Source organism: Enhydra lutris, unplaced genomic scaffold, assembly GCF_002288905.1.
Source record: "Enhydra lutris kenyoni isolate GAN:26980312 unplaced genomic scaffold, ASM228890v2 scaffoldscaffold5, whole genome shotgun sequence".
NCBI classification, from domain to species: domain Eukaryota; kingdom Metazoa; phylum Chordata; class Mammalia; order Carnivora; family Mustelidae; genus Enhydra; species Enhydra lutris.
This window is the reverse complement of record NW_019154089.1, coordinates 39178498-39205771: the sequence shown is the minus strand read 5'-3', so window position 1 is coordinate 39205771 and position 27274 is coordinate 39178498. Positions and strand designations below refer to the sequence as shown.

At 38.6% G+C, this 27274-nt stretch overlaps 1 protein-coding gene across 1 annotated transcript in view; it reads right to left on the bottom strand.

Moving 5' to 3' along the window:
- LOC111141120 (ADP ribosylation factor like GTPase 15) overlaps nt 1–27274 on the bottom strand; it is a 402680-nt gene that overhangs the window by 234523 nt on the left and 140883 nt on the right. The window contains exons 2-3 of the mRNA XM_022493466.1: nt 25004–25148; nt 9363–9422 (exon numbers count right to left, since the gene is read on the bottom strand). Coding sequence (XP_022349174.1) covers nt 9363–9422; nt 25004–25148 — 205 coding nt within the window. The remainder of the gene's footprint in view (nt 1–9362; nt 9423–25003; nt 25149–27274) is intronic.

The following is a 27274-nucleotide window of genomic DNA, read 5'->3' as shown; positions in this document are numbered from 1 at the left end:
CTACAGTTTCTCTTTACTCTCCCTTTCCACCTCTTAGAGGAATGTTAGAAGTTCTATTAACTATTCCTTTGGTCTTCTCAAATTTCTCTCATACTTTCAGAGCTGTCCTTTTGCAGGGTATTCTGAGGAAATTCCCTAGTTCAGTCCTTAGTTTTATTAATTTACATCTGAGATGTGTCAACAGATATGTCACTTTAAATTTTCATTTCCCTAGTTCCATTAAATTACTTTTCATGAATACAAAACCCATCTCTCTGAATGTCTTCTTCTGATCACTCTATTACCTCTAGGTCCTTAGATACTTTTTCTTTTGATGGGGTAAGCTTTGTTTGATGCTGCTGATTTCCCTCATATTGTGGTATGCTGTGATTATATACTTATCTTTTGCTTGAGAATCTATGCCTGCCAGCTCTTCTGTTTACCATTGCCTACTTTCAGTGATTAATAGGGACAGACAAGTGGCTTCTCTCCCGTATGTGTGGGCTTCCTAACCCACCTGGCAGTCAGTATATTACTAGGACACTGCCTTGGCCTGAGTCTAGCACACACTTCCAAGATTTAGTTTGTGGGTAAACACAGCTGTTATCCACTACAAGGCATGGCTCCAGATGTAAAGCCCCAATTAATAACTCTGATAAACTCTCTGATTAATAATCCTGATATATTTTCCTTCTACTTCATGTTTCCATGGCCTATATCTCAGTCTTTGTCATGTTTCCTTTCTTCATTGTAGATTAAACCTGTGTTATAGATTTAACTTAAAATCACTGTCTGATTTTTGTCATTTTATGAGATTTTGGCAAAGGAGGAGAATACACGTTAAAAAAAACCAACCTTCAATTTTCAGTCATAAGTATTATGTATTAGTGTATGTATTAAGAAGTTAACTTTATACGATAAAGTCTTTACATTACTTCTCACAATGATGCCATAAAGTATCAGTGAATTTCAAGTTTAAAATTTTCAAGCATTTTCAGTATAGAGCTTTTGGTAATACTTTGGACCTTAAGAAATTAAAACCAACACATTTACAATGCCTCAAAACAAATTTAACCAGTTCTATTTTGTTCAGTTCTAGGGTAGGTCAGAGCAGCTACAAATATATTACCTCCTGAACAACTGTCAAGCTGTCATTCTAACTATAGAAATCTAGTAAAGCTGTTTAATCTTTTCTATGAACTTTCATAATCTTTATGGCCAATATTACTCTTCCATCAAAATAACCAAAGAAATGGGCTCATGACTGTGTGCATGCACACGTGGGAATTATATCTTTAGGGGATGGAACACAGTATTTATTAAGTATTCACTGAAATGAATTTAATACAAAACACCATTGTGCTTCTGAAGGGTCTAGCCTTAATCTAGTATCTTGCGGCATAACCTGGCAAATCTCTCTCCAGCCTGGAACTGCAGGAATGTTTTATATCACAATTATGATAAACCCTTAAGATTACAGTGTGTTTTTTCAATTATTTCTAACTTTATGGACTGGTATGTTAAACACTGTTAATAGGATTGAGTACAAGATGCAATTAAGATCATACTGAAAGGAGAAAGAGATATTACAGAGGAAAAGAGTCTAAAAAAAAAAAAAAACAGATGAGACAAGTCAAGGAGTTGACAGTGGATATGGTTTATGGATAAAACAAAATTAGACCAAACCCACTGCCACTTCCATGACTTTTGTCCCAGATCGCTCCTAAACTGTCTTATCCTCTGCGACGTCTCCTTTGTCCTTACTAGATGATCCTAACAGCATCTCGCACTCAATCCTATTATAGTATTTCCCACACCAGACTGTAATGCTTCTTGAAGTAAGCACAGTGACAAGTGACTAGTTCGTATTAGTAAATACCAACTAATTTAGTATTAGTTGGCATTTCATGTATGTATAGCTGTTTCACACAAACACAAAAAGAAAACAGATTTATTGAAATGTCTACCAAAAAAAAAAAAAAAAGGAAGTCCAGGTTAAATGAAAATAGAAAAATAAAGCATTATAATCATGCACAGTTGTTAAAGATGGGCTCTATGGTTCTTTGGGGCCACAGTGAAGTAGATACTATGGGTTTCAAGATAAAAATAAACTAATTCTATTGTATCAAACAGGAGAATGGTTATCAGCATCCTCAGCTGCTAGAAAAGCAAGCAGTCTTGGAAAAATTAAGAGGCTTGCCCAATATCCCATGGCTTGTTTTGATAGAGAAAAATACTGGTTTCTTGATTTGCAGTGTTGTTGCTGCAACACCACGCTGAAACCAAATACACGATGAAAATTCGTTGCTATTATGGCAAACCCCTGGGAGAAACAGAAATATCTATTCTGTTCTAAAGGTTAGGAAGCTCAGAACCCAGCGTGAATGTTCTGTGAGGAAGTTCGGTAGAGTTGGAAGATATGATATGACCTGACTGCCCCAAACAGGAATCAATGGGTGAGGGAGCTACACTAGAGGCACATGAAACCCCTCTTTTCAAGGCGGGGGTGGTCAAAAGGCCAGGACACTAGTTTCTTGAACATTGTGTGCATTTATATGTGGTGTATGTATTATAACTCTGTGTGTGTGTGTATATCTGTATATTGTCTTAGAAGAGTGAATTGTTAAGTACTATACAAAACTATGACTGGGAAGGCAAATTTTTAAAAAATTTCCTAGGGCATTTCTCCAGAAGAAAACAAAAATTAAGGTCAGGTCTACATCAGCCAGTAACAGACTTCTGGGCCCCCAGATTCATTTATTTGGCTCGGCTGACTACTTGGCTCAGTTTTCCCTTAGCAAGTGTAAAAAACGCTTGAACACCACCACCCTGGGATTCTGTTCAACCAATTCAGATAGCTGTGGCCTTTCAACTCCCATCCAAGTGACTTGGCTTTATCCCAATATCATTTCCCCTAGTAGAGCCTAAGCCTAAGTGAGAAAGTACACAGCTCAGAGAGCCAGGAGTTAACTGGCTGTTCCCATTCCAGAAAGGTCTGGTTCTTCTCCTAGATAAGGAAACAGTACTATATCAAGAAGTTTTGATCATTCAACATATCACACTGGAACCACAACGATAAAAACAGAATTAGTGGAAATACCACTGTCTATCTTAAAGCATCTCTTGAGGAGCTTTAGGCAACTGCAGTTTTCTTTTCCAGCCCAATCCCTTGGGAAATAAGTAGTGATGATTTATTAAAACTTACATTTTGCAGATAAGAAAACAACAACAAGAAGTTCAAATGCACAGGGGGACAGAGCGCCTTGAGGCCACACTCTACTTGCTGAACCTCATTTCTCCGTTATAATTCTATACATCAGATATGGAATATGCATGCACACTTACTTGTGTGTAGCTGACTATAATTTAGCAGACAGCATGATTGTAAGGGATACTGTGAACCTGGCCTTCTTCAGGCCCCCACTCTGTGCTGTCATGTTCCTTTGCCAGTGTCATGGTTTCTTGCCACCTCATCCAGAGAATTCCATGTTTGGAGACATCTAAACGAGTTTCTGAATGGCAAGCTGTTCTCTCTTACACCACCAAGCAATATTTTAACTCCACTTGTCCCTTAAAGCAATGTGGCAATAATGTCTTCCAGCCTACCTATACTGTTTCTAATATTCAACCAATTTGTTGGTACGGTCTTGATTCCTCCCTCTGTCTGTTGGATGGTATGACTCTCAGAGGCAGTGACAGTAAATTCATAGGTATTTAGCTGGATTTTTTTTTTTTCTTAAATAGGAGGTGGTAGTGGGGCTATGGAGGCAATAATCATAGTATATATAGGACAGAGAGAACACATCAAGTGAAAGAGCTACTTTTCCTTCTGAATTAAGTTTTAATGTAAGATTCTAAAGGAAGAAAGCTTTATTTTGGTGAAAGACATCAAATGGCCTGGGTATAGAAAACAGAAATTAAAAAGATGAAGGCAGCAGTGCCCCCTGGGTTGCCAGTCAAGAAATTTGCCCTGTACAGTTTCCGGAGAAATTAAGAAATGCAAATAACCTGGACAGATTAACAGCACCGAAGATAACTAGCAGGATACAAAGAAACAGCACCTTTCACTATGAGGAGGCGGTGTACTCCTTCAGGCAAACAAAGAAACAGGACAGAGTCAACATCTGTTTCATATAACAGCTTGGCTGCTGAAAGAAGCAACCTTTAAAAAAAATGGCTTAGCTGACAATCCTCAGAAATCATTCAATCACTATTGCAGGGGCTGAAGTAAATGGGTAAGGGAACACAACTTGCACTTTTCCACACGACCCTCACCACCTTCTGAAAAAGAAAAGTTGTATTGTCTTTAGAGGGAAAAAAAGTTGAAACAAAAATCTTCATGAACTTTCTTTCTGATTGACAACTAGCAGCAAATACTGAAGCATAGAAGACAGCTCACTGCTTTTTAGCTTTTGCCTTTCTGAGTGTCAACGGGGAAGACAAGACTGCCAAAGAGTTGACTGGGTGGGGAAACGACTCAGACATAACTCATTAGAATATCAGAGGGAGAAAACAAGTCATTTGACAAAACCAATTGCGGTTCCAGAATTCAGTCAAGGAAAGAAAACGGAATATTATGACGTCTAGATCCTCATTGATTCATGGTAACAAACCAAACGTGTTAAGAAATGAAAATTTCCTCTCTGGGCTCTATCGGTGTGCAAAGGCAATTTCAAAAGCAAGAGAAAACTATCTCTGAGTGCATCTGTAGATTTAAGAACTGGAAATTTCTAAAATGAAAAATGACCAGAACTGGAAGGTCACTGCAGCGAGACTGGTGCTTTCAACTCAGCTAAATGGCAGATGCTTCATCCACCTTAGTACTGTGGTTACAATACATAAAGCCAAACAGAATGATAGCAATTAGGAGGCATTATGATAGAAGAGATTTTTCAGGTGGAAACTGAAACCAGAGGGAAAGGTGATAAGGTACATGAGACAAAAACATTTAATATTAACACGTGTATATGCCAAAAACTATGCAAGGCTGCTAACCAGAAGACTCCAAGGAGGTCCCTTCCCTGAGACTTCTCAGTTTAAACAGGTTAGGGGCAGGGGGAGATCACCTTGTCCATAAGGGAGCAAGGCATGACCACAAAGAGAAAAAGCAATCAATATGTGACTTGGGTTATTTCGAGATACCTTGGGGAAAAGGCTTTATTGAAAGGTGTTTTTTTGAGGGGGTGGGGGATGGAGGAGGGGAAGGGTGTGATTACAATATAAATTTTCCCAAAAATGTTAGCTACCGGCCAGGCGATTTCTCAGTAGCTGCCTTAGGTTAATTTAGTCCTCACAATGGTTATATAATGCAGGAATTATTATTGCTACATTTTACAGATAAGGAAGCAGAGATACAGGAAAATGAAATTGCCTAGAATCCTACGGAATGGTTGGGCTTCCTCTAATAGGAAGAAAGGAAATTCGCTGAAAGATTCATCCTTCTGTCTGGTCAGGATCCTGCTAGGTGTCTCGTATGACATCCAGAATAACAAAAAGCACAAGACAAACAGAGTAATTAATTAAAACTAAAAAAGGATTCAGATTAGTTTCAACAAAAACCTCCCAAATGAAAGAATTTACAAGAAAAAGCCGTGCTGGATGGTATTAAAAATCCCTTCAAGTATTGAGGGGATTAACCTAGGAATTCGTTCTAGGCCTGTAAATAGTAGTATTTGGCTTTCCTCAAGGAGAGAAGCACAGAAGAGTCGCCCCTTGTGTCCAACAGCTCGCCTATGCAAGGACTGGGCGTCTACCTGCCAACTATAACCACTTCCTAGAACTCAGCCTCAGGATGTGATATGTACTTAATAAATATCTGCTGAATAAATAAAAAGAATAAAAATATGAAAATGATGTGTTTGTACAAGACTTGAGATAGACTGAAAAGTTGAGGTTACAAGTGATTCAGAAGCCAGGCTGGAAGAGATCAGAAGGGAAACAGGACTCTAGCAGGGAGGGGAGTCAGAGCCCGAAGCGAACAAGAGTCTGACGTGGAAGTCAGAGAAAATGAACGACAGAGACAGCGGCAGGTAACACGTGAAAGCACTTCTCTTGCACCCGGCATGGGATAAAGTGTTCCACGTAGAGAGTAATTGGTTAAGTGCTCAGATGCACACCGACCTCCTCCCAACAGCCTTGATCAAGTCACTCAGTGCCTGGCTGTCCTGTGTCTCATCACCTGTGAGACAGTCATAGCACCTACTCATTAGGCACGAAGCTGCGAAAGTGAAATGAGAACTTCACTGGAGGGAGAGAAATGGGAATAAGCAAAAAGAGAAAAAACATTTAGAGTTTCAATTGCATGTGAATATAGGCGTCATCAGTGCAGCCTGGTGGGTATGAGAGCTCAGTCGAGGACAGCAAGTCATTCTCAAAATAGTGAAAAAAGACCCTGAACATATACCATCAGGCTGGGCTGATTAGGTCTAAGTTTGCGTCATGTCTTACCTTGACCTTTACCCACCCACCCTCACAATTTCATTTTCCAAAATTTCATTGATTCCAAATATTTGTTTTCATGAATGTCTCCATTAAAAAAAAAAATCACGAGTTTCTTCAAGACAAGGGATATATTTTAAGTATCTTTCATTCTCAGCTCCTAGAATCTTGCTTGATATACAATTGTGCTAGAACAACTGCATGAATGGTAGGAAAAGACCACATGAGAAAATCTGAGTGAAAATTTTAAGAGTTTTTGGGTGAAAGATATAGGAAACACTCTCCTAAGAGAAAGTTAAGAACACAGAACTATGTAAGTATACGCTATGCATACAAGTTTTATATATGCACAGACATGAACATCTATCAGCTGTGTATGTAAACAAACTTTCTTAAGATCTCCCAATAGTGACTTTCATTTAACTCCACTGGTCAATGTTAATTCATTTCATTCCGTTTCTTACTAGATAAGGAATACAAGTTCATGTCTTATATTTTGAACGAGTGAGATGTTTAACTTAAGGTTTAGAAGCAGGATGATGGAGAGCCTTGGAACCAGCTGAAAGGGTTTCTCCTCCTGGCAGGGAAGTGCAGGGGTCATGCCAATCTCCTGAATTAACCTACCATAAACAGACCCATCTGGGCAACCCCCAGGCCAGCGACATCACGGCACTCGGTACTGCTAACTACTGTCTACCATCTTGAATTGCTCCCTTGATTTCAAGATTTTTCCCTCCATCACACAACCTGATTAGACTTCTGAGAAACCCTCTATTGTTACACAAAGGGTTCGTATCTTCATACATTGATCCTAAAACACTCTGCTCTTTCCTCTTGAAATTTTCAATCAAGCTACCTCCTCTCAAGCAAATGGACTTCAGTTGGTTACAAATCTCCCTAAATGCCACGTCCGTGTGTATTATGTTCGGAGGAGTTTTTTTTACCACATAAGAGATACCCTGAATCCTAGGAAAGCTACACTCTTCCCATGGGTTAGCCTACTTTCCCTGCCTTCTTAGGTGAGACAGAGCCTAGTGTGCAATCCTCTTCCAGGCAGAGAAAGCCCTCATAAAGTATTTATTAAATAAAGGACTTCGTGAAGGCACAATCAAGAAATCAACTCCCTCCATAGCTTCCTTTGAGCATTCAACACAGGACACACAATGAGATTCTGCTTGGACAAATCACTTTCTCCTTGAAACAGTCTCTTGACGGAAAACAGAACGACTAAAACTGAAGGGGTAGAATACCACATGCCAAACACATTCTCATTAGCCTGGAACTCATGTACCTGTCCCAACCTGGGAAGTTTTAGCTTTTATCTGTATCTCAAACTATCACAGAATAACCATCACAGGAACTAAAATATTACCACCAAACTTTATGGTACCCTCTTTATGCAATGGTACCCTCATTACTGCAATTGTCAGGGCAGAGGTTTTTCAGCAAAATTAAACCTTGTCTGGGAATAGACAGAACGTCCCCGTCCTGTAATTTTTCTTTTATTGTATTGAATTTCAGTGTAACAGTGGCACCTAGTCCAGGCTACAAAAATTCCCTGAAGCGTTCACTTCAGTTGTCCAGACACATTCACTACCTGTATCATCCAACTACCATCTATATAATAAACGCCTTATCAACCAATCAACAGTTTCTTACACCTGAAGGGGGTTCAACAAAAGTATCTAGCCTAGTAGTAAAATCCTTATGAAGTATCAACCACATTGAAAACCAGTAAAATTCTCAAACCATACATTTCGATTCCATGGACTTTCACAATATATTCTCTGACTGTAATTCTATGGTCACTGAGAAGCAGTCACTAGAAACCACAAAGTCGTATTAAAATATTCAACCTAAAAGAGCAGTCTTTTGAAAATTTTAATGTAGAAAAATTATTCCATGACAAGAACACTCATGCTTTAGAATTTTTATAGTCATTTGACAAAATCAGATGCCTTAATGGATAAACCAGAATTTATCAACCATGGTTGATTTAAATATTAATGCTACGAAAGTCAAAGGTAGCTATAAAAAAAGACTGACAGAAGTAAACTTGTCCTAGATACAGCTCTTTAAAACTCCTAAGAAGATGAGCTAATACAGTAGGGAGATAAAAATAAGGTGGCATCAAACACTATTAAAATGGCATAAAGTTTGTGTTTCAATTGCATCAAGTTAAAAATAGGTCAGTTAGAATGAGCTTAGAAAAAAGTGGGGGAGGGGAGAGGTCAATATCACAAAGTGATTAAAGAGATGGAAGAGAACTTTCTTCTAAGTCATTAAACTCACCAATATGACCTGAACTTCACAGCACTTACCATTTTCCTGTGCCATTAGAGAATTTAGTAGGTTCACTGAATTGACTGATTTCTTTGTTAACCTATTTACATGGGTTAAGACCCTGACTGACATAAAACACAACCAAAAAATCCCAGACAGAGAGTGTAATGAAAGAGTGAGTGATGTATAGTTTGGGGTACAGCCTATCCAATAAATGTGCTTGACCAGCAAAGAACCCATTGGCAAAGATTTATTATCGGAACAAATACATTCTAAAAAGATCCAATACAACAGTATGAATACAAACTACTCTAAAATATAGTTCTTTGCCCTCCATAATGCATGGCTTATCTTTCTGTTATATTAAAACTCTCTTCACAACTTTTTGATCAGGAATAAATTTTTTGAACAGATAAAGGATATGTACCATATGAAAAAGAACCAACAGCATGGTTCTCTAATTTAAAAAAAAAAAAAGGTTTATTACTTAGAAGTCTTCAACAAACTTTAAAACATATAAGGAGAAAGACATATCTCCATTGCCAAAGGAAAAGGTAAAAACGAATCACCTGCTAGAAGAACAATTTTTAAATTACATGTAACATTAATACCAAATTAGCACAAATTTAAGCCAGACACAGAAAGGATTTTAAATGTTATACCTCCAAGTTCCTTTACATTCAAGATGGCATTCTGGAATGGCACTGCTTTTATACTAAAACCTAAAATTAAAAAACAAAAACATAAAAAAGGAATTAGCATCTTTTCTTTTAAAAATACATAAAATGCTCAAAGCCTTTTTAAGGTTGATTAAGAGCCACTTTTCATAGCTTGTATTTATGCTAGAAATAATTCAAGATACATTGATAATACATTATCCTCTTCAAATTCTCAAAACACTGTTGTTTGTTACACCAAAATCTAACTCTTTTTCAAAATACTGCCCTATTCTTTAATATGTTATGTCACCTGTAAATTTTCTCAGTTGTGAGAAAGACATCTGGAAGTACAGAGAAACTTCAAAGAAAATACTAGATCTGTGAGGACCTTTGCATCTAATTCCTAAAGTTAATTGTCTCTCACATAGAACTCAGCAACTCTAGAGATTAAGGTACCTAAATTATAACCACCTTATATTAGAATTACATAGGATTTATGTCAGAATTTTAAGAACATGGTTAATATCATACATATATTTTTCTTAAAAGTTAATCATAATTGTCTACTTATGAATAATCATTTTATAATACGCACAGTAAATGATTTCTATTAAAATATATTCAGAGTATAGTTTTTTTAAATTACATATTTAGGACTTAATTAACTATTATCATTCAAGTCATGATTGACTTCAACATATCTGGTTCACAGGTTTTAGTGTAAAAGCTTAGCAGGTGGAACATACATGCTTATATACCTACACACATACACCAAAAAATACACTATTTCTGGAAGAATCCACAAGAAACAAACTAGTGAGGATCCCTGGGATAACTGGGGATGTGGAGGTCTTTAAGTTTCCTTTTGTTTCATTTGAATGTTTTTGCTATATACAAGGACTTTTTAAACTAAAAGCCATAATTTTTAAAAGTTAATTTATTTGGTAATTTCTAACCACTCGGTCTAAGGTTTTACACATCAGTATGTGCAATTTGAAGGTAATTTCTTAGAAAAGAGAGATGATGACTTAACAGTATCAGATACAGAAATACTTTAATTTGAAAGAAGTAATAAAACTATGATAGGTGCCTGGAAAGGTAAAAAGATACACTGTTTGCTGTGGATAAGAACAATTCTTTTGCATGGTTCTGCCTTACTGTATAAAAACAGAAGTCAGTATGTATCTTTTTCTATTCTGCCCCATTACTACCACTCTTTTACTATATGTTGTCCCAGCACTTTAAAATTCTATATAGTATCTTCCACTTAAGGCAGGGAATATCACCTAATGGTTAAAAAGGTACTTTGGAGTCAGAACTAGGTTCAAATCAGCTCTGTGATTGTAGGCAACCTACGAACCTTGGCCTTCATCATCTATAAAATGGGAATGATAGAATCTGATAGACTCTACCTCGTGTAGTTATAAAAATGATAAAATATATGTATTATGTTTATCACAGTGCCTGACACAAATAAGCATACAATATATGATTGCTAGCGTTCTCTATCCACTGGTTGTGTATTGATGATTTCATCATTAGCTATGCATGTCTCTTGCCTGCCTCAATAGTATATAGTATATAGATACTCATATAGATACATATATGTATCTATATACTATATGTATGTAGTATATAGTATATATTTCTCTTAAGAGAAATCCTGGGGGCTTATTTACTAATCTACCTAGCTAAAGCTACAGATATTACCACTGAATGAAAAGTACCATTATTAGAGAGACGAAATTGTGAAGAGTCGAAATTTGTGGTCTAGAATGTGAATGTTCACTGGGCCTTCTATGGATCTTCCCAAACACAGCCCTCCCGTGTGGGTTGTATGCAGATTGACACAGTCGCCACAGCATTACAGTTAATGGTATGTGCAGTCACTGAATCTTAGTAAGACAGCAGAAGGAATGAGGAGGCAGCCCCTTGTGGCTGAAGCACTGGCATGTACGTGAGCCTGCAGAAAAGCCTCTCCAGGTGTCTGGCCTCTGGGAAATTAAGGAAAGTCAGTGCCAATCACAATATTCCTGCTGGCACCGAAATCTGCCTGCAGGAGACGTGGATGTCTAGAATGTATCTACCTACCTCACAGGGGTGTCATATGAATTAAAAGGCAATGATTGTGAAATTCTGAAAACGAAAAGCTCTATGCAAATGTTCAGTAGTCTATCAGTGGTTACGCTCAGGATAACTCAAGTATGGATTTTCCAGAGAGATGAGACAGGCCCCAACTTTGAAAAAGACACAGTTATGGAGCACACCAGCAATATTTAATTTGCTGTGAATCTTAAAAGCTGACAACATGCAGGTGCCCAAGGAAAGGAACAGCCTTTCAGAAATTGCTGCACCCATATGCAAAACACGACTTTCAAAATTTATAATCCAACAGGCAGATTATATCATTGTTACCCTCTTTAATCCTCACAGATATAATAAATTGACTGCAAAAATGTCCTCAAATGTTCACGCTAAGCAAAGTAACCTAGCAATGTTATTTATGGGCATATAAATGTTTCTGCAGAATACACATGTTTTCTCTCCAAATAGAACATGTGTGGCTAGATTTATACTGCAAACGTATATACAGTCTTCCATTTTCCTGTCTTCGTATTTTTACAGTATAGCTGTGGTAATGAATGTTCAGAGGACAAAGCCTACATAATCAGTCCAGAAAATAAGAAAAGATGTACTACACATGGAAGAGAAACAATTTAAAAAAAAAATTTTAGTCATTCTAAATGTTTGCAAGGATTAAGAAGATTTAAAATTTAAAGCCACACTTTCAGTTCACCAAAAGGGTAACCAAGAAGGGTGACTATCAGATCAACTCTATTTATTCTTCTACATTGGGTTGGATGAAGTCAAAGGGTGGGGGGAATATTAATATTTAGTAGGGACATAAAGGTCAAACCATCAAAATACTTTGAGGAATAAAAACTACCAGGAGAGCATGAGCTCCAAAGAAAGAAAACCTGGGTTCCAATTCTGGCTCTACCATTATCAACTGAACAAGTTACTTAACCCCTCTATGCCTCAGTTTCCTCATCTGTAAATGAGAACAGATGGTACCCAGTGCTATCAAGAGTTTAGTAAATAAAACTAAGATTTCAAAATACGAACAGTCACCAATTGACTACTAGAGGCTTTAAATTTCTCCCAGTCAAGATCACATGTGGTCTCAAGGTCTGTTACATCACAAAAGCAGTGGTAAAAATTAAACATACAGAACTGAAAACATTTGAGGACTATTATAAACTACACATCTGGTGCCTTCCACAGCATTTCCTTTCCCTCTTTCCTCTTCCCTAATTCCAGTCAACAAAGCTTGTTGATTCCATCTACAAAACAGTTCTCAAATAGGTCCACTTCTCTCCATAACCTTGACCAAGCTGCCACCACCATCTGGACACCTTTAAAAGCCTCCTAACTCAACGCTTTGCATCTACTGTTGGCCTGCTCAGTCACCTTGACACATCAGCAGAAGTGATCATCTTGAAATTCACATCTGTTCACATCACTCCCCCCAGCTAACATCTTCAGGTAGCATCTCACTACTCAGGCTATAGTTCAAAACACCTACTGAGGCTCGACCTGTCTGGTTCTTCTTTCCTTTTCCAGGTTTATTTTGTATCATTTCTCCTCATTTTCATCTTTGGTTCCGAAAACAAGCTACGTCCTTTCCAGCTCAGGGCCTCTGCACCTTCTGCTCCGTTAGTACCCTTTGCCCCTCTGGCAAACTCTTCATCCTTCAGCTGTGGTTTTAACTTCACTTCATCAGCCAAGCCTTCCACGTTGTTCTTGAAATAGGCTGATTTGGCAGGATCCATGTTCTTTCAGTATTCAGTACTTCTATGTAATTTTCACGGATGATTACCTATCAGTTTCTTTGTTTTAAGGCTTGTTCCTCAGTTAGAGGCACATTAACATGATCTCAGTTATTTCTTTAAAGATCTTTGCTAAGGGTTTTTATTTATTTCCTGATTTAACTGTCAGAACAGTCCTAACACCAGTACTACTATTGAGGAGGGAAGTGAACCAGAAGGCCTAGGTGCCCTGCCAAGACTACTAAGTACTATCTTCAAAACTTCACCCCAGGTCTTGTCACCAAAGCTCTACACCTCCTCTGGATACCATCAACCTGACTGACTCACAGGTCTCTGTCCAATTTTGAACTAAATACTGGTGAAACTGACGGTCAAAATACAACCCACTATTCTGCCTTGTTATAAATAAAGCAATACAAAGAACAAAAGTTAAGTGTTCTTGGGGCCACACTACAATGCCTTATTAATGGAAAATAATAAAAATAGCTTGAGTTTGGAAAGTACTTTTTCATCAGCATTAACAAAACCAGGAACTTAGGAGGGGAGAGAAAAGGTCCAACTTGGCCGTGACACTAGGCTTGATCACTCTTCCTTGTCCGCAAAGCAGGCAACCTCTGATACTGTCCACAGGTAGTCACTGTGCTGATGTCCTTGAAGTCCTAGCCACAGCTCTCAGACTCACCAGCCACATTTTTCCTTGACCTTGAATCCCTTCCATCTGCAAAATGAGTGGACTAGATAAGCTCCTTGAGGTTTCGTCTAGCATTAGTATTCCATTATTTATATTAAACAAGAAAGAGGAAATAACAGTAACAACGGAGTCAATCATCAATGGCCTCTAGTATTTGGCTGAAAGCCTTGTGGGCAGGTCTCCCCAGACCCCACTCAAACAAGTTGATGGCTGAAGCCTTAGTTACGCAGTCATTTTTTCCTGGCCTCTCTAAGCTACATTAGTAAGACTGAAACCTCCCCTAAGATTTAACCCCACAAATTTTAATAAATATATGACTTAGTAACTCTTTGGGGAAATAATTGTTTGCATAGACTTTCAGTTTTTGTCTTTTAGTCCTTAAATGCAGCAAAACCTGTGATATGAGGGAGATGGATGGGACATTTTTTTATGCAGGGAAAGCATTCCCAGAATTGTAACAAAATTAGTTTGGGGAGTGAGGCTGGTCTATTTTTACTCATTGTGTGGAACACATGAGTATCTTACTTGGATCTACAGCCCAACTACCCCCCAACCCGCCAACACACAGGTCTGCACACTTGCACATGGACACTTAGTGTGTACTTCTGAAATTCTTGGATCACTTTAACAACTGCTAAAGGCAAAGGCATTCCACAGATCTGGTGGCTTTGACCTAGACCAGGGCATGATTTACACCATGGTAATTTTGTGACATTTGGACAATTCTTCCAGTGTAGTGAGATTCTTCTAAATGTGATTTCGGTCTCCTAAAAACAAATTTAATCCACTGGCATTTATTATTAAATCCACAATCCTTTAGCAGATAACAAAATTGGATTTTCTAACTTGTTTCTCTTGGTGACTTAACACATATACAGCAAATATTTAAGTTTCTAAAAATACTTCATTCAATTTTTAATGGACATTTTCCACATTTCTGTCAAATTTTCGTGATCTTTTTCTATTTTAACTACCACTCGACTGTTCCCAAGTGTAGTAGTAAGTATCAATAGAAGAGATCTTCAACCTTTTTCAATTCCAGGTGCTAAGCTTTCTCCAGGTTACACCGCTGTATTATCTCAAGCCTTTAAACTCCATTCCTCCAGTTCAGAGTCTCTGTGTAATCAACAGGTTAACAACCCTTTTATCAACAAATTCCTCATGCATCTCCAGTCAAGGAATTCACTCAGGACAGAGATCACTTTTGTTTCTCGACCAAGGTGCAAGCTTTCCAATCGCTCTCTGGAGGGTTTCTTGGTCCTTTAAGTTTTGACAACTTAAGTATCTTCTAAAAATTATGTCAAAGGTAAAAGATTGCTGAAGTTAATCATCCAATAAAGTTTGGACTCCCTTTGCTTCTGAAGAAAGAGAAGACATTCCTGTCTTGCTAAAATTGGATGGACATAATCTTTCTTTTTACGCTTTTATTTTAAGAAACAAATTCTCAAAGGTAGATTTTCTTTTCAGCCCTTCCCAACTCTTCCAACAAATATTTTACTTTTAATTGGCTTGCTATCAAAGCATTATAAAGAAATAATTTAAAATAACAAAATTTCACATATAATTCAGCCATATCAGAGCACAGCTATTTTTACATGTTCTTTTCTTGCTTTTCATTCAAAGGCACAGTTCAATTTTAAAACAAACGTAAATTTTTTTTTTCGACAGAAGACTTTTTCTCTAATCTATAATCTTTTCAGTGGAGGTACTACAATTTAATTAATAAACTCCCTTGCTATAGGAAGTTTAGAGTTTTAGTTATACAAGTGTTATGAAGAATCACTTTGTGAATATGGTTTCTTTGATATTACATACTTAAATTCTCAGTGGCATAATTGCTAGGTGGAAAGATGTTAATCTTTTGGCAACCTTTGATTTATATGAATAATTGCTTTTCAAGAAAAAGGACAATACCAATCCCAATCCCACCACTAATGCATACTACCACAATCTTACCAAGTGCTGGGTCTCATCAGAAAGCAAAACCAATACCGGTAAATTCGAGTATAAAATTAACATGTTTCTGGTTTATTCTCTAGTCAAGTTGAATTTCTGGCCAAGTGGAACCTTTCCCACTTACTTCTTCGCCATTAATTCTTTTTATGAAATTATCTTTTAATTCATTTATCGATTGCCTTCTAGGTATTATTTGTAAATACAATTTAATTTCCCAAGTGGGCCAGCCATAAACTCCAATACTTGTTACAAATATTTCTCAATAGCATTGTTTCCTTTTTTTTTTTTTCCTTATAAACATTGTCTTGTTTATAAACATTTAGAATTGCTGGAAAACGGAGTTGGTGCCCTTGGTCTCTTCCTTCGTGCGTCATTCCCCTCAGCCTCCTACAGCTGTTCTTCCATCTTCCACATTAAATGTTCACATGCACGGGGGCTTTCTCACTTCATTTTTTCCTCTAGTTATCTTCTCTTACTGTTAGGCTTTGTCATTTATCTTAGGACCTTTCTTCCACCTCCTCTGTTCTTCAATTACACACACACACACCCCTTATCTAAACAAACAAAGACCCAGGAAGTAGGTCTGAACACACCAGTCATGCTTATCTGGAACTCCAGGGGGGACTGTTTTTTTTTTTTGGGTCCACTGAACTTAAAATCAGCCTGTTTGGCTCTTCTCTGCTGCCTTTCTTTCCCCCTTTCCTCTGTCATCACTAATTATTTTCTCCATCCTCTCACCCACCTTCATTAGCTACAGTGAACACACAAGATTCAACCGGTAAGCATCTACCCCTTCCCTCCTCTACCCTTCCTCAGGCCTCTCTTTCCCAAGCCAGCCCTTCCTTTATCATGATGGAGCCCCTTCACTGAGTCATATGGAACCTCAGCTTTGTTAAGAAAGGCGCCAACATTCTCTTATACTTTTCCATCCTCCTTAAGCTACCTAACAGAACTTTTCCTTTCCCTAACAGCACCAACCAGGACGAGCATGGATTCTTTATAATGCTTTTGGACCATGTTACCATAGCCTTAATAATTTCCCACCTGAGGTTGTGGCATCTGCTTACACACGGACCTCTGCATTTCCATTTATCAATTTTCAGAGAGTCCGGTAATCAAGCTTAATGAATTCAATACTTGGCTGACGTTTGTCCATCACACTCTTCCTGCTTCTATTCTTAGAAATATTCTCCACATTAATGATCAAGGTATCCTCCAAATTTTCAGATCTCCAAGATTACCAGCTCTAATTCACATCTGCAGTCTCTAATTCACGGATATAAAGTTGTAGATTCCATCGAATTTCTACATAGATGACTGTGTCATTTGCAAATAAAGATAGCTTGCTTTATTTCTTTCCAATCTGAAAGCCTTTTCTTTTTTTCACCTAATGCCTGTTAGAGTATCTGCTACAATGTTGAATCAAAGTGTTGAGAAGTGTCTTCTTATTTTGATCTGAGTGGGAAAGAAGTCTTTCATCATTAAGAATGCTATAGGTGTTTTCACAGATGCCCTTTAACAGTTGTAAAAATTCCCTTTTGTTGGTATTCTGTAGTTTTATCAGAAATTGAGGGTTTTGTTTGTATCTGGATCATTTTTTAAATTTGATATTATGAATTAAACTTTGTGGGTTTTTGAGTGTGAAATCAACCCTGCATTCCTAAGATAAATGCCACTTTGTAATATACTAGATCTGCTAAATTTATACTTTTTGCATCTGTATTCATGAGAGGTATTGCTATGTAGTTTTTTTGTAATGTCTTTGTATGGTTCTGGCATTAAAACTTACTGGTCTTACAAGTTTTCCCACCTCTTCAATTTTGTGGGAGGTATTATGTAGCATTGGCATTATTTTTTCATTAAAATTTGATAGAATTTACCAGTGCAGCTGACTAGATTTCAACTTTTCTTTTTTAACTATGACTTCATTTCCATTAAACACAGATCTGAGTTTTCTATATCTTCTTAAATGAGCTTTGATGGTTTGTCTTTCAAGGAATTTTTCCATTTAAATTGCCAAATTTATTGGCATAACATGGTTTATAATACTCTATTACCCTTTCAATTTTTTTTTTTAAAGATTTTATTTATTTGACAGACAGAGATCACAAGTAGGCAGAGAGGCAGGCAGGAGAGAGAGAGAGAAAGAGAGAGAAAGAAGCAGGTTCCCCGCTGAACAGAAAGCCCGATGCTGGGCTCCATCCCAGGACCCTAAGATCATGACCTGAGCCGAAGGCAGAGGCTTTAACCCAATGAGCCACTCAGGTGCCCCTTACCCTTTTAATTTTTATAAAATCTCTATTTATATAACTCCTCTTCATTCCTGATATCAGTGTCTCAATATTTTTTCCTGATCTATTTGAGTAGAATTGAAAATTTCATTCATATTCTCAAAGAACCAGGGTTTGGTTTCAATTATTTTCTCTGTTCTTCTTTTTCACTGAGTTCCACTTTACTTTGGTCTTTAGTATTTCTTTTCTTCTGCTTTACTTTGTTTTTAGTACATTCTTCTCCTTTAGTTCATTAAGGTAGTAACTGAGGTCACTGATTTAAGGCTCTTCTTTTCTAATATAGGTGTTTAGTGCTGTAAGTTTCCTCTAAAGTCCTGCTTCAGAGGCATCCCACAAATTCTGCTGTGTTGTATGTTCACTCACTGAAAAATGCTTTATAATTTCCCTTTGGGTTCTTCTTTGATCCATGGGTTATTTAGAAGTGACTTGGTATCCAAATATTTGGGGATTCCCTGAGAAATCCTCGTGTCATATTGATTTCTAATTCAATTCCACTGTGATTCGAGAAGATATTTAGTATGACTTGAATCTCTTTAAACTTATTGAGACTTGTTGTATATCCTCGAATATGGTCTAATTTTCCACTTGCACTTGAGAAGAATGCCTTCCACTGCCAGAGTGTTTTATAAATGTTAATCAAGTCAAGTTGGCTGATAACACTTTTCAAGTCTACTCTATCTTGGCTAATTTTCTTCTTACATGTTGTCAGTAATTGAGAGTATTAAAATCTGACATGTGGGTTTGTCTATTTCCCTTTAAAGTTCCATCAGTTTTTACTTTGTGTATTTAAAGCTGTTAACAGTTATGTAAATGTTTAATACTTCTATGTTCTCTTGATTAAATGATCTCATTATAAAATGAACTTCTTTATTCCCAGCGTTATCTTTTGCTCTAATATCTACCTCTTCTGAGAACATAGCCACGCCAACTTTCCTTTGTAGCATGTACTTCTTTTCCCAACCTATTTGTGTCTTTATAGATTTGTTTCAAGTCAGCATAGAGTTGGGTCCCATTTGTTATTTACTTTTGTTTATTTAATCTATTATCAATCTCAGTCCCTTAATTGAGTCTAGACCATTTACATTTAATTTGGTTTTTGATGGTTAGGTTTGAGTGTATCACCTTAGTACTTGTTTTCTATGTAGTCCATCTATTCTTTTCTTTCTCTTTCTGCCTTTTTTGGATAATTTTTGGTAATTCCGTCTTATCTCATTTGTTGCCTTACTGGCTATCACTCCGTTATTTTAGTAGTTGCTTTAGGGTTATAGCACATCTCTTATCACACTCTATTGTATCTTCAAGTGTTATTATAACCACTCCACATATAAGAACCCTACAATAGTATACTTCTTTTTCCAATATGACTTTTATGCCATTATTTTCCTGCATTTTACTTTATGTATGGTATAAACCCCTATTTTTTAAAACAATTATAAAGAGATTTAAGTAAGAACTAAATCTTATATAATTACCCCTATAGTCACCATTTCTGTACTTTCCATTTCTTTATGTAAATCCAGATTCCCATCTGGAATCAATTTTCTTCTGCCTGAAGGACTTCTTTTAACACTTCTTTTAATGCTGGAAATAGTACAACAAAAGTATAATAAAAAGGTATAATGAAAAGTCTTTAATTATCTTTTTCCAAGATATTTTTGCTGGGTATAGGTTGATAATTTTTTTCCCCTTAGAATTTTAATGATGTTGCTCCACTGTCTTGTTTGTACTGTTTCCAGGGAAAAAACTGGAATCTGATGTCATTCTTACTATGGTTCCTTTGTAACATTCATTATCTGCTTTCTAAGATTTTCTTTGTTTTACCCAAAGTTCTCTAGAGAAACTGACCAATTATATATATATATATAATATATATATATATATATAATTCATATATATATATGAAATTGTTCACAGCCTATATATATATGTATATGTATATGTATATATTTATTTATTTTAAGGAGTTGACTCAGTTATGGAGGCTGGCAAAGTGTAAAATCTACAGGGTAGGCCTGGCAGGCTGGGGAAGCAGGAAACAGTTGATGCTGCATGTCAAGTCCAAAGGCCACCCTGACACAGATTTCCTCCTTGCTGGCAGGTAGAGTGGTGGTCATCTTTCATGCTATTCAGGCCTTCAACTGATTGGAGGGGACCCACCCACATTATAGAGGGCTGTCTGCTTCACTCAAAGTCCACTGATTTAAATATTCTCATCCCAAGACACAAACACCCAGGATAATATTTGACCACATACCTGAGCACCTTGGCCCAGCCAGGTTGACAATATAAAATTAATCATCACACTTTATCACTGGTTTTGGGAAACTTTATTATATAACTTTTTAATATGTCTTTGTTGTAGTTTTTTGTTCTTATTTCATTCTTGAGGTTTAATGAGCTTCTTGGGTTTGTTGATAAGTTTTAAGCTTAAATACATTTTAGACCTTATTTCTTCGAATATTTTTTTCCTGTCCCTTTCTCCATCCTTTACCTTCACGGACTCCAATGACCTATGTTTGGGGACTTGAAATTGTCCCACAGTTCATGCTGCTCTTTGCACTTTCCACTTTCTTCTCCCTCCCTCAACAGTTTGGATAGTCTCTAATACTAACGGCCTTCAAGGTTATTACTCTTCACTTCTGCAAGGTGTAATCTGCCCTGAATCTTATCTGGTGCATATTTCCACCCCAGAATTGTAGTATTCAGCACAGAAATTTTATATGGGTCTTTCAAAAATTTTCCATGTCTCTACTTAACTGTATGAACAAAAAGAATTCAGTTATAGTAACAGTTCTAAGTCTTTCTTTGCGAATTCCTTTGGGTCAGTTCTGAGTCAGATTCAATTGATTCTTCTTTTCATTATAAATCATGTTTTCCTGCCTTTTTCATGGCTGGTAATATTTTAATGTCCAACATTTGAATTCTGCCCTAAGTGCTGGGTAATTTTGTTTTCTGTAAATCTCCTATAGCTATGTTCTAGGATGCATTAAAGTTAGTAGGAAACTGAGATTTTTGTTTTGTTCATATGATTTCCTAGGTGAATCTACAGCACTGCTCAGCTTTGGGCTGATTACTAAGGCAAGACCCTCCTGAGGGCTCTGCCCAGTACCTTGTGAAGTATGACTTGTCTAACCTGGCTAGTGGGAACAGCCACAAATTTTAGCCTTGTGTGAACATGGCTAACCACGGGGTACCCTGGATACTCAAGGGAGACCCTCTGTAGATCTCCAGGGTTCTCTCTTTGTACAACTCTTTCCTCTCCGTTACTGTGTCCCATGAACCCTAGCTGCCCTGGTCTCCCAAACTCTTGCTCCATCTCAATGTAGGGAGTCCACTGAACCCCACCTCAGCTCCCCCTGGAAGTGTGCCATGGCCAAGAAACTCAAGGCAGCAAGCTGGGGCAAATCCAGGGCTCAGCTCATTTATTTCTCATCTCTCAGGGATGACCATGCTTTGTTGTTTCGTATTCATGTTCATGAAATCGGTTTCCTATTTTGTCTGTCCCCCAACCCCCTCCCCAACTAGCATGCCCCCATACCACCTATCATTGTAAAAACAGATTTCCAGGACACTGCTTCCTCTACTGCTGTCTGGCTTCTTGAAAGAGTAGTCTATGTGCAGTCTTAGCTAAAGGGCCAAAGAGTGAAAAGGACAGTTTACACACTGTAATTTCCTCCGCTTGTGCACCACTCCCTCATCGCTTGGGCTGGTTTTGACTCTAATACACTGCACTGAAATTGTTCACTAATGACCGTAATGTCACCACACCCTATAGCCCTTTCTCAGACTTAAGACTGATGATTATTTAACTCTGGTTCTTTTGGCCTCTTACTCGTATTTGACTGTATGATACCATAGAGAACAACCTGGCTTAGATTCCCTGCCTAATGCAGACGCTAGAATGTAAGCTCCAATGTCTGTCTATTAATGCATGGTCAGTGCCTAATCAGTGGCAGTCATGTAAAAGGTATTCAACCAACACGGGAAGAAGGAATGAAACACAGCTGTGGCTTACTTAGCACCCTTCTTCCTTCTACCACCCATCATCCCTCAACCATCTCCAAACCCACAATTCAGTTGTCTCTCAAATCCAGATCCAAACTTTCTCTAGTCAGCTTGTCGGTTGGCATTTGGATCACTGTTGAAAGTACTGCCAATACCTCAAAATTAGCATGTCCAAAGCCAAATTCATCATTTATCTTCAAATAGCCTATCATGTTCTCCCTACTTTTTATAATTCACTCGTCACTAGGCTAGAAACTTAAGGCCCACTTGACTCTTATCTCTTCCCTTCCTTCCTCTAATGATGCAATGCAACTGTCACTGTTACGGAATCAATCATACCTGCCCCTAACCTTCCATCCCCACAATTAACAGTCCCTACTGGATCTGCTCTCCGTGCTGCAGGCCTCTCTCAGAAGCTCCTTCAGTGTCAGGTCACGACACACCCTAACCTCTGTATCCCTAGCCTCAACCCCATAAGATCTCTGTTCTCTGAATGCTTCCTAATCCCTCCTCTCCTCACTCCATTCCCCTCTGCTCAGGTACTTGTCACCGTGAGGCCCTTCCCAAATGTAACATCCTCTATGCCTTCTTCAACTTCTCACATCAGAAATGGCCCTTTTTAGCTTTCTCATGCTTATCATCAAGTACAGCACATATCATGCTGTCCTAGCACCTGTCCTATATTAATATTAAACATGCAACAAGTATCAACTGTTTGTCACTAGAAAACTTATCTTTCGGGGCGCCCAGGTGGCTCAGTGTGGTTAAGCCTCTGCCTTCAGCTCAGGTCATGATCTCAGGGTCCTGGGATGGAGCCCCGCATCAGCGGGGATGCTCTGCTCAGCGGGGAGCCCACTTCCCCCTCTTTCTCTGCCTGCCTCTCTGCCTACTTGTGATCTTTCTCTCTCCCTCTGTCAAATAATAAATAAAATCTTAAAAAAAAAAGAAAAGAAAAGAAAAGAAAACTTATCTTTCTAGCCAGACTATAAACTTCTTGCAGTCAGAGACTTTCAAAACGGCCTCCAAAAAGTCACTGTGCCTGGTTCAGGATAATGACAACTCATAGACACTTGATATCCAAAATGTCAGGCAACTTAACTTCTAATGCAACAGAAAAATCAACTAGCACACAATGATACTCTTAGTTCCAGTAAAGGAACACATTAAAAATTTAATAAAGATATAAAACTTACAATTTACAAATAATTACAGTATTATTTACAGATAATTTTTTTTATATTACAATTCAAAACTGCCTTTTCTAGCAATAGTGTTTCTGATTTATGCCTCTGGTAAGTGAAAAAGAGTACATTTTGTATTACTTTCACACATTGTAAGGAAAGGTATTTTGTTTGAAAAGAATTACTAAGTTAGTAAGGCTTGTATCATTTCATAACCCATTTCTCCAAAGATAGCCACAACTTTACCAACAATCAGCAAATACTATTCTCATTGCAAATCCTAAGCCTTAGTTACCACTAAACTTCACTTGGACTTGAACTGGCCCCCTACCTCTATCACTAGCTGTGTAACAATAGCCACGTCACCATACCTCTGAGCCTCAGATGACTTAAAGACAGAATCTGGGGCGAGGCGGTGGGGAGGGGAGATCTTACCTGCCATGCAAGGCCTTATAAGGCTCACAGAAGTATGATACTTTATGCAAAAACAGAATTCAAGTTACTATTGCCTCTTATGCACTCAAAAAAATCTGGAGCTATGCCCAAACTCTATGCTACGTCTGTGCTATCTCTGCCGTTAGAAGCTTACACCCCAGGTTGAGGGACAGAAATGTAGACAGCAGTGTAGCAGGCACTCAGTGACAGAAATACGGACGATACAGAGTGGGGGAGAAGGGAGTGCTCAGTTCTGTCTTAGGGAAAAGGAAACTAGAAATGGCTTTACATGAAAGGTCCATCTTGAGCTCTGCTCACCCTCTGTCGTTTAACCAATTATCATGTACACCTTATTCTTTTCTTCATCCTTCAATGACGCTATGTCTCTATTGTTTTACAAGTCCACAGTTTCTCTTCTACAAAAATCTGAAGAGCTCTAAAAACCCAACTTACTTGATGGCAAATCCTGATCCTAACAGCAGTAAGGCTCTTCTTGGTCATCAGTACTTTTTCTACTTGATAGGAAATCCTAGGTAATGATTCCATCACCCACCTATCACCTAAAGCAGGACTGGAGCCATCTTCGGCTTTGTTCTTGCTCACCTTCCAAACCCAATGAGCCACTAAGTGCGCTCTCACTCCCTCTTCCTTGTGGTGATGGCCTCTCTTGCTCACTGTGGGATGTCTGGCGGCATCCCTGGCATCCACCCAACAGAAGCCAGTAGCCGCCTCCCCTAGTTGTGACAATGCAAAGTCTCTCCTGATTGAGAACCACTGCCTAGACTGACTTCTTGGCCAAATCTAGAAACAACATAACCTGGTCAATGGTTCCTGCAATGACTCTCCTCTAGACGGGAGCTCTGAGGAAACAAGATTCAGCCCATGAGCTGAACTGCTGAGGGAGTGTACGACCAACACAAGCAGGCCAGAGTGGCTCCTCCAGGGAGACGAGTGCTCAGTGAGCCTGAGACGAAGCTATTTTGTTACAGTACTAGAACTCCAGGTTTCACCATTAGTTTGTACTAATACTCTCCTGAGCCTGACTTGTCCACTGGCACTGAAATATCCAACTAGAGAGATACAGGGTACAGATAAACCCTCCGCACTCTATTTTGAAAAAGAGAACACCCAAACATAAATAAACGGACTGAAACATTAACCACAAATAGAAGGGGGGGTCCCGCAAACAGCATAAGAACCTAGAACACTTTGGGGGTAAGAAAGAGAAAGCGGTAGAACCCTGCACAGTACCCACCTGTGGTCGACACGACGTTCTCGGGACTTTCACTGCAGAGCTTTGACAACAGACTGGTCTTCCCAGAGCCCGTGAGGCCTATGCAAACCAGGTCATATTCAGGTCGTGCGGGCGGTGGTCCCTTGCAGCAGAGTGCTCTGAAACACTGCCAAGAGAGGGGGGAAATGGGGCTCTTTTAAATAAGACTGGACAGAAAGCTTAGTAACATTTAAAATGACTAAGTATGAAGAAGTAATTAAATAACCTATTCATTTTAAGTTGGAAAGGTAACTTCAGGATGGAGAAACCCGGAAGACACCACCTAACCAAGTGGTCAAAGTTACCATCCCCAGGAACAAGACCTATGTGGACATCAAGGCTCCCCGCCTGCTGCCAACAGGGACCCTGCGAGGCGCACGACATCCTTGCTCAGCTTTCCCACCAAAAATGCACAGCCACAATCTAAGCACGAGACACTCTGAGAAGCGTTCCACGAGATAGCTGGCCCATTCTCTAAAATCTCAGTGTCTTAAAAATCAAAGAAATGCTGAGGAACTGTTCTAGGTTAGAGAAGACCAGAAACAGGATAACCAAATGCAACGCCTTCTGAATCAGACCAGAGCAACAGGCGGAGGAAAATGGCAGAAGTGACACTTGGACAACAGGTGAGGGCTGACTGGAGACACATAATAGACAACACTGTTGCCTGAGGTCATGTTTCCTGAATTTAATCACTGTACTGTGCTTTATAAAAGGAAAATCCTTGTTCTGAGAAAACACACACTAATCAAGTATTTAGAGATGAAAGGTCTTGATGTCCATGACTAATAGGTTAAGAAAATTTCTTTCTTTCTTTTTTTTTTTTTTTTTTTTTAAGAAAATTTCTAAATCTGTGTCTATCCTCAGCTTTATATGGTGAGGAGTGTATAAGGCCAACATGATACAATGTTAATGACCAGTGAAACCGAGAGTCACAGCAAAATTCTTTGTATTAGCCTTTCAACTCTGGTATTTGAAAATAAAAAGCCTTCACACATCATTCAATGGAGTCCCTGTATATATCACTGCCATCTTGAGCCATGCCAAATTCTCTTTCAGGTCAACTGACCTCAGGGTGCTATGAACCGTTGTGCAGTCTGGGCATGGCAAGAACCTGTTTGCTCTCCAAGAGTTATTAAAGGGAGGGAGATTTAGGAGACCAGAAATTAGGTAGTTTGTGATCTTTCTGCCTACTTTACATTCATTTATTAGGGGCCAATTCTGTGCCGACTTACAGAGCCTGAAATATTTAGGTCCTCAATCGTTCAGGAGAGAAACAGAGGGAGGGAGACCTACGGACTGCTAGATCATCTGGAGATCCTGAGAGAAGAGACCTATAAAAAGTCTGTGCTAATTCTCATTCAGATAAAATCTGAGGCCTAACTGGCTCTTTCATAAGTCAAGCTTGACTAGCTTTCTCTCCTCTTTTTCCTACCTAGTCAGTCAGCAAGTCCATACCTCCTCTGAAATAGCTCTAGAACTTGTCCGCTTCTCTGCAGTCCAAGCCACCATCACCTGGACAACACCAACACTCTCCCGCTGGTCCCAGTATATTCACTCTTGCCCTCTCTGTTCTCCATGGCAGCCACCATGAAGATTTGTAAAAACAAAATCTGATCTTGTCTATTTAACCCCCTTCAGGGAGCTCCCACTGTTCTAGGGTCCAAACCCTTGTGATCTACAGGGTCTTCCAAAGTCTGCATAATCTGCTCTACCAAACCCCACCCTCCTGCCTTTGCCCAGCCTCTTCTCCCATCCCTTTCCACTCACTCCTCCCTCTACTCTGCCCCAGGCGCTCTTACACCTCCAGGCACTCCCAGATGCTATTCTCTCTTCCCCTAGCTCTTGGCTGAGTGAACTCGCCAGCTCTCAGGTCCCAGCTTCAGCACCCGTTCTCCAGGGGCGCCTGATCTGATCCTTGGAGAATGTTAGCAATTTGTGTCAAGGTCTCCCAGCATGTTTGTCAAGTCATCATTTGACACTACAGTTTCCTATTTACCACTAAACCATCTCTTTCCATCTTCATCCCAGTGTCCCCAGGGCTTAGCAGAAGACAGCATAGAATCTACCTTCAATGAATAAATGGTGAATGAAGAACCCACGACACTGACATTTCACTGAAGGAAAAAGAAAATGTAAAAACTACTAGGAAGCTTCATCTAGTCTCTCCTGAATGCCTCATATTTTCAAGAAAATAGTATCAAAATAAGAGTAAACCTTGACCATTTCACTTCCCTCCAATGCCAGAAGTTA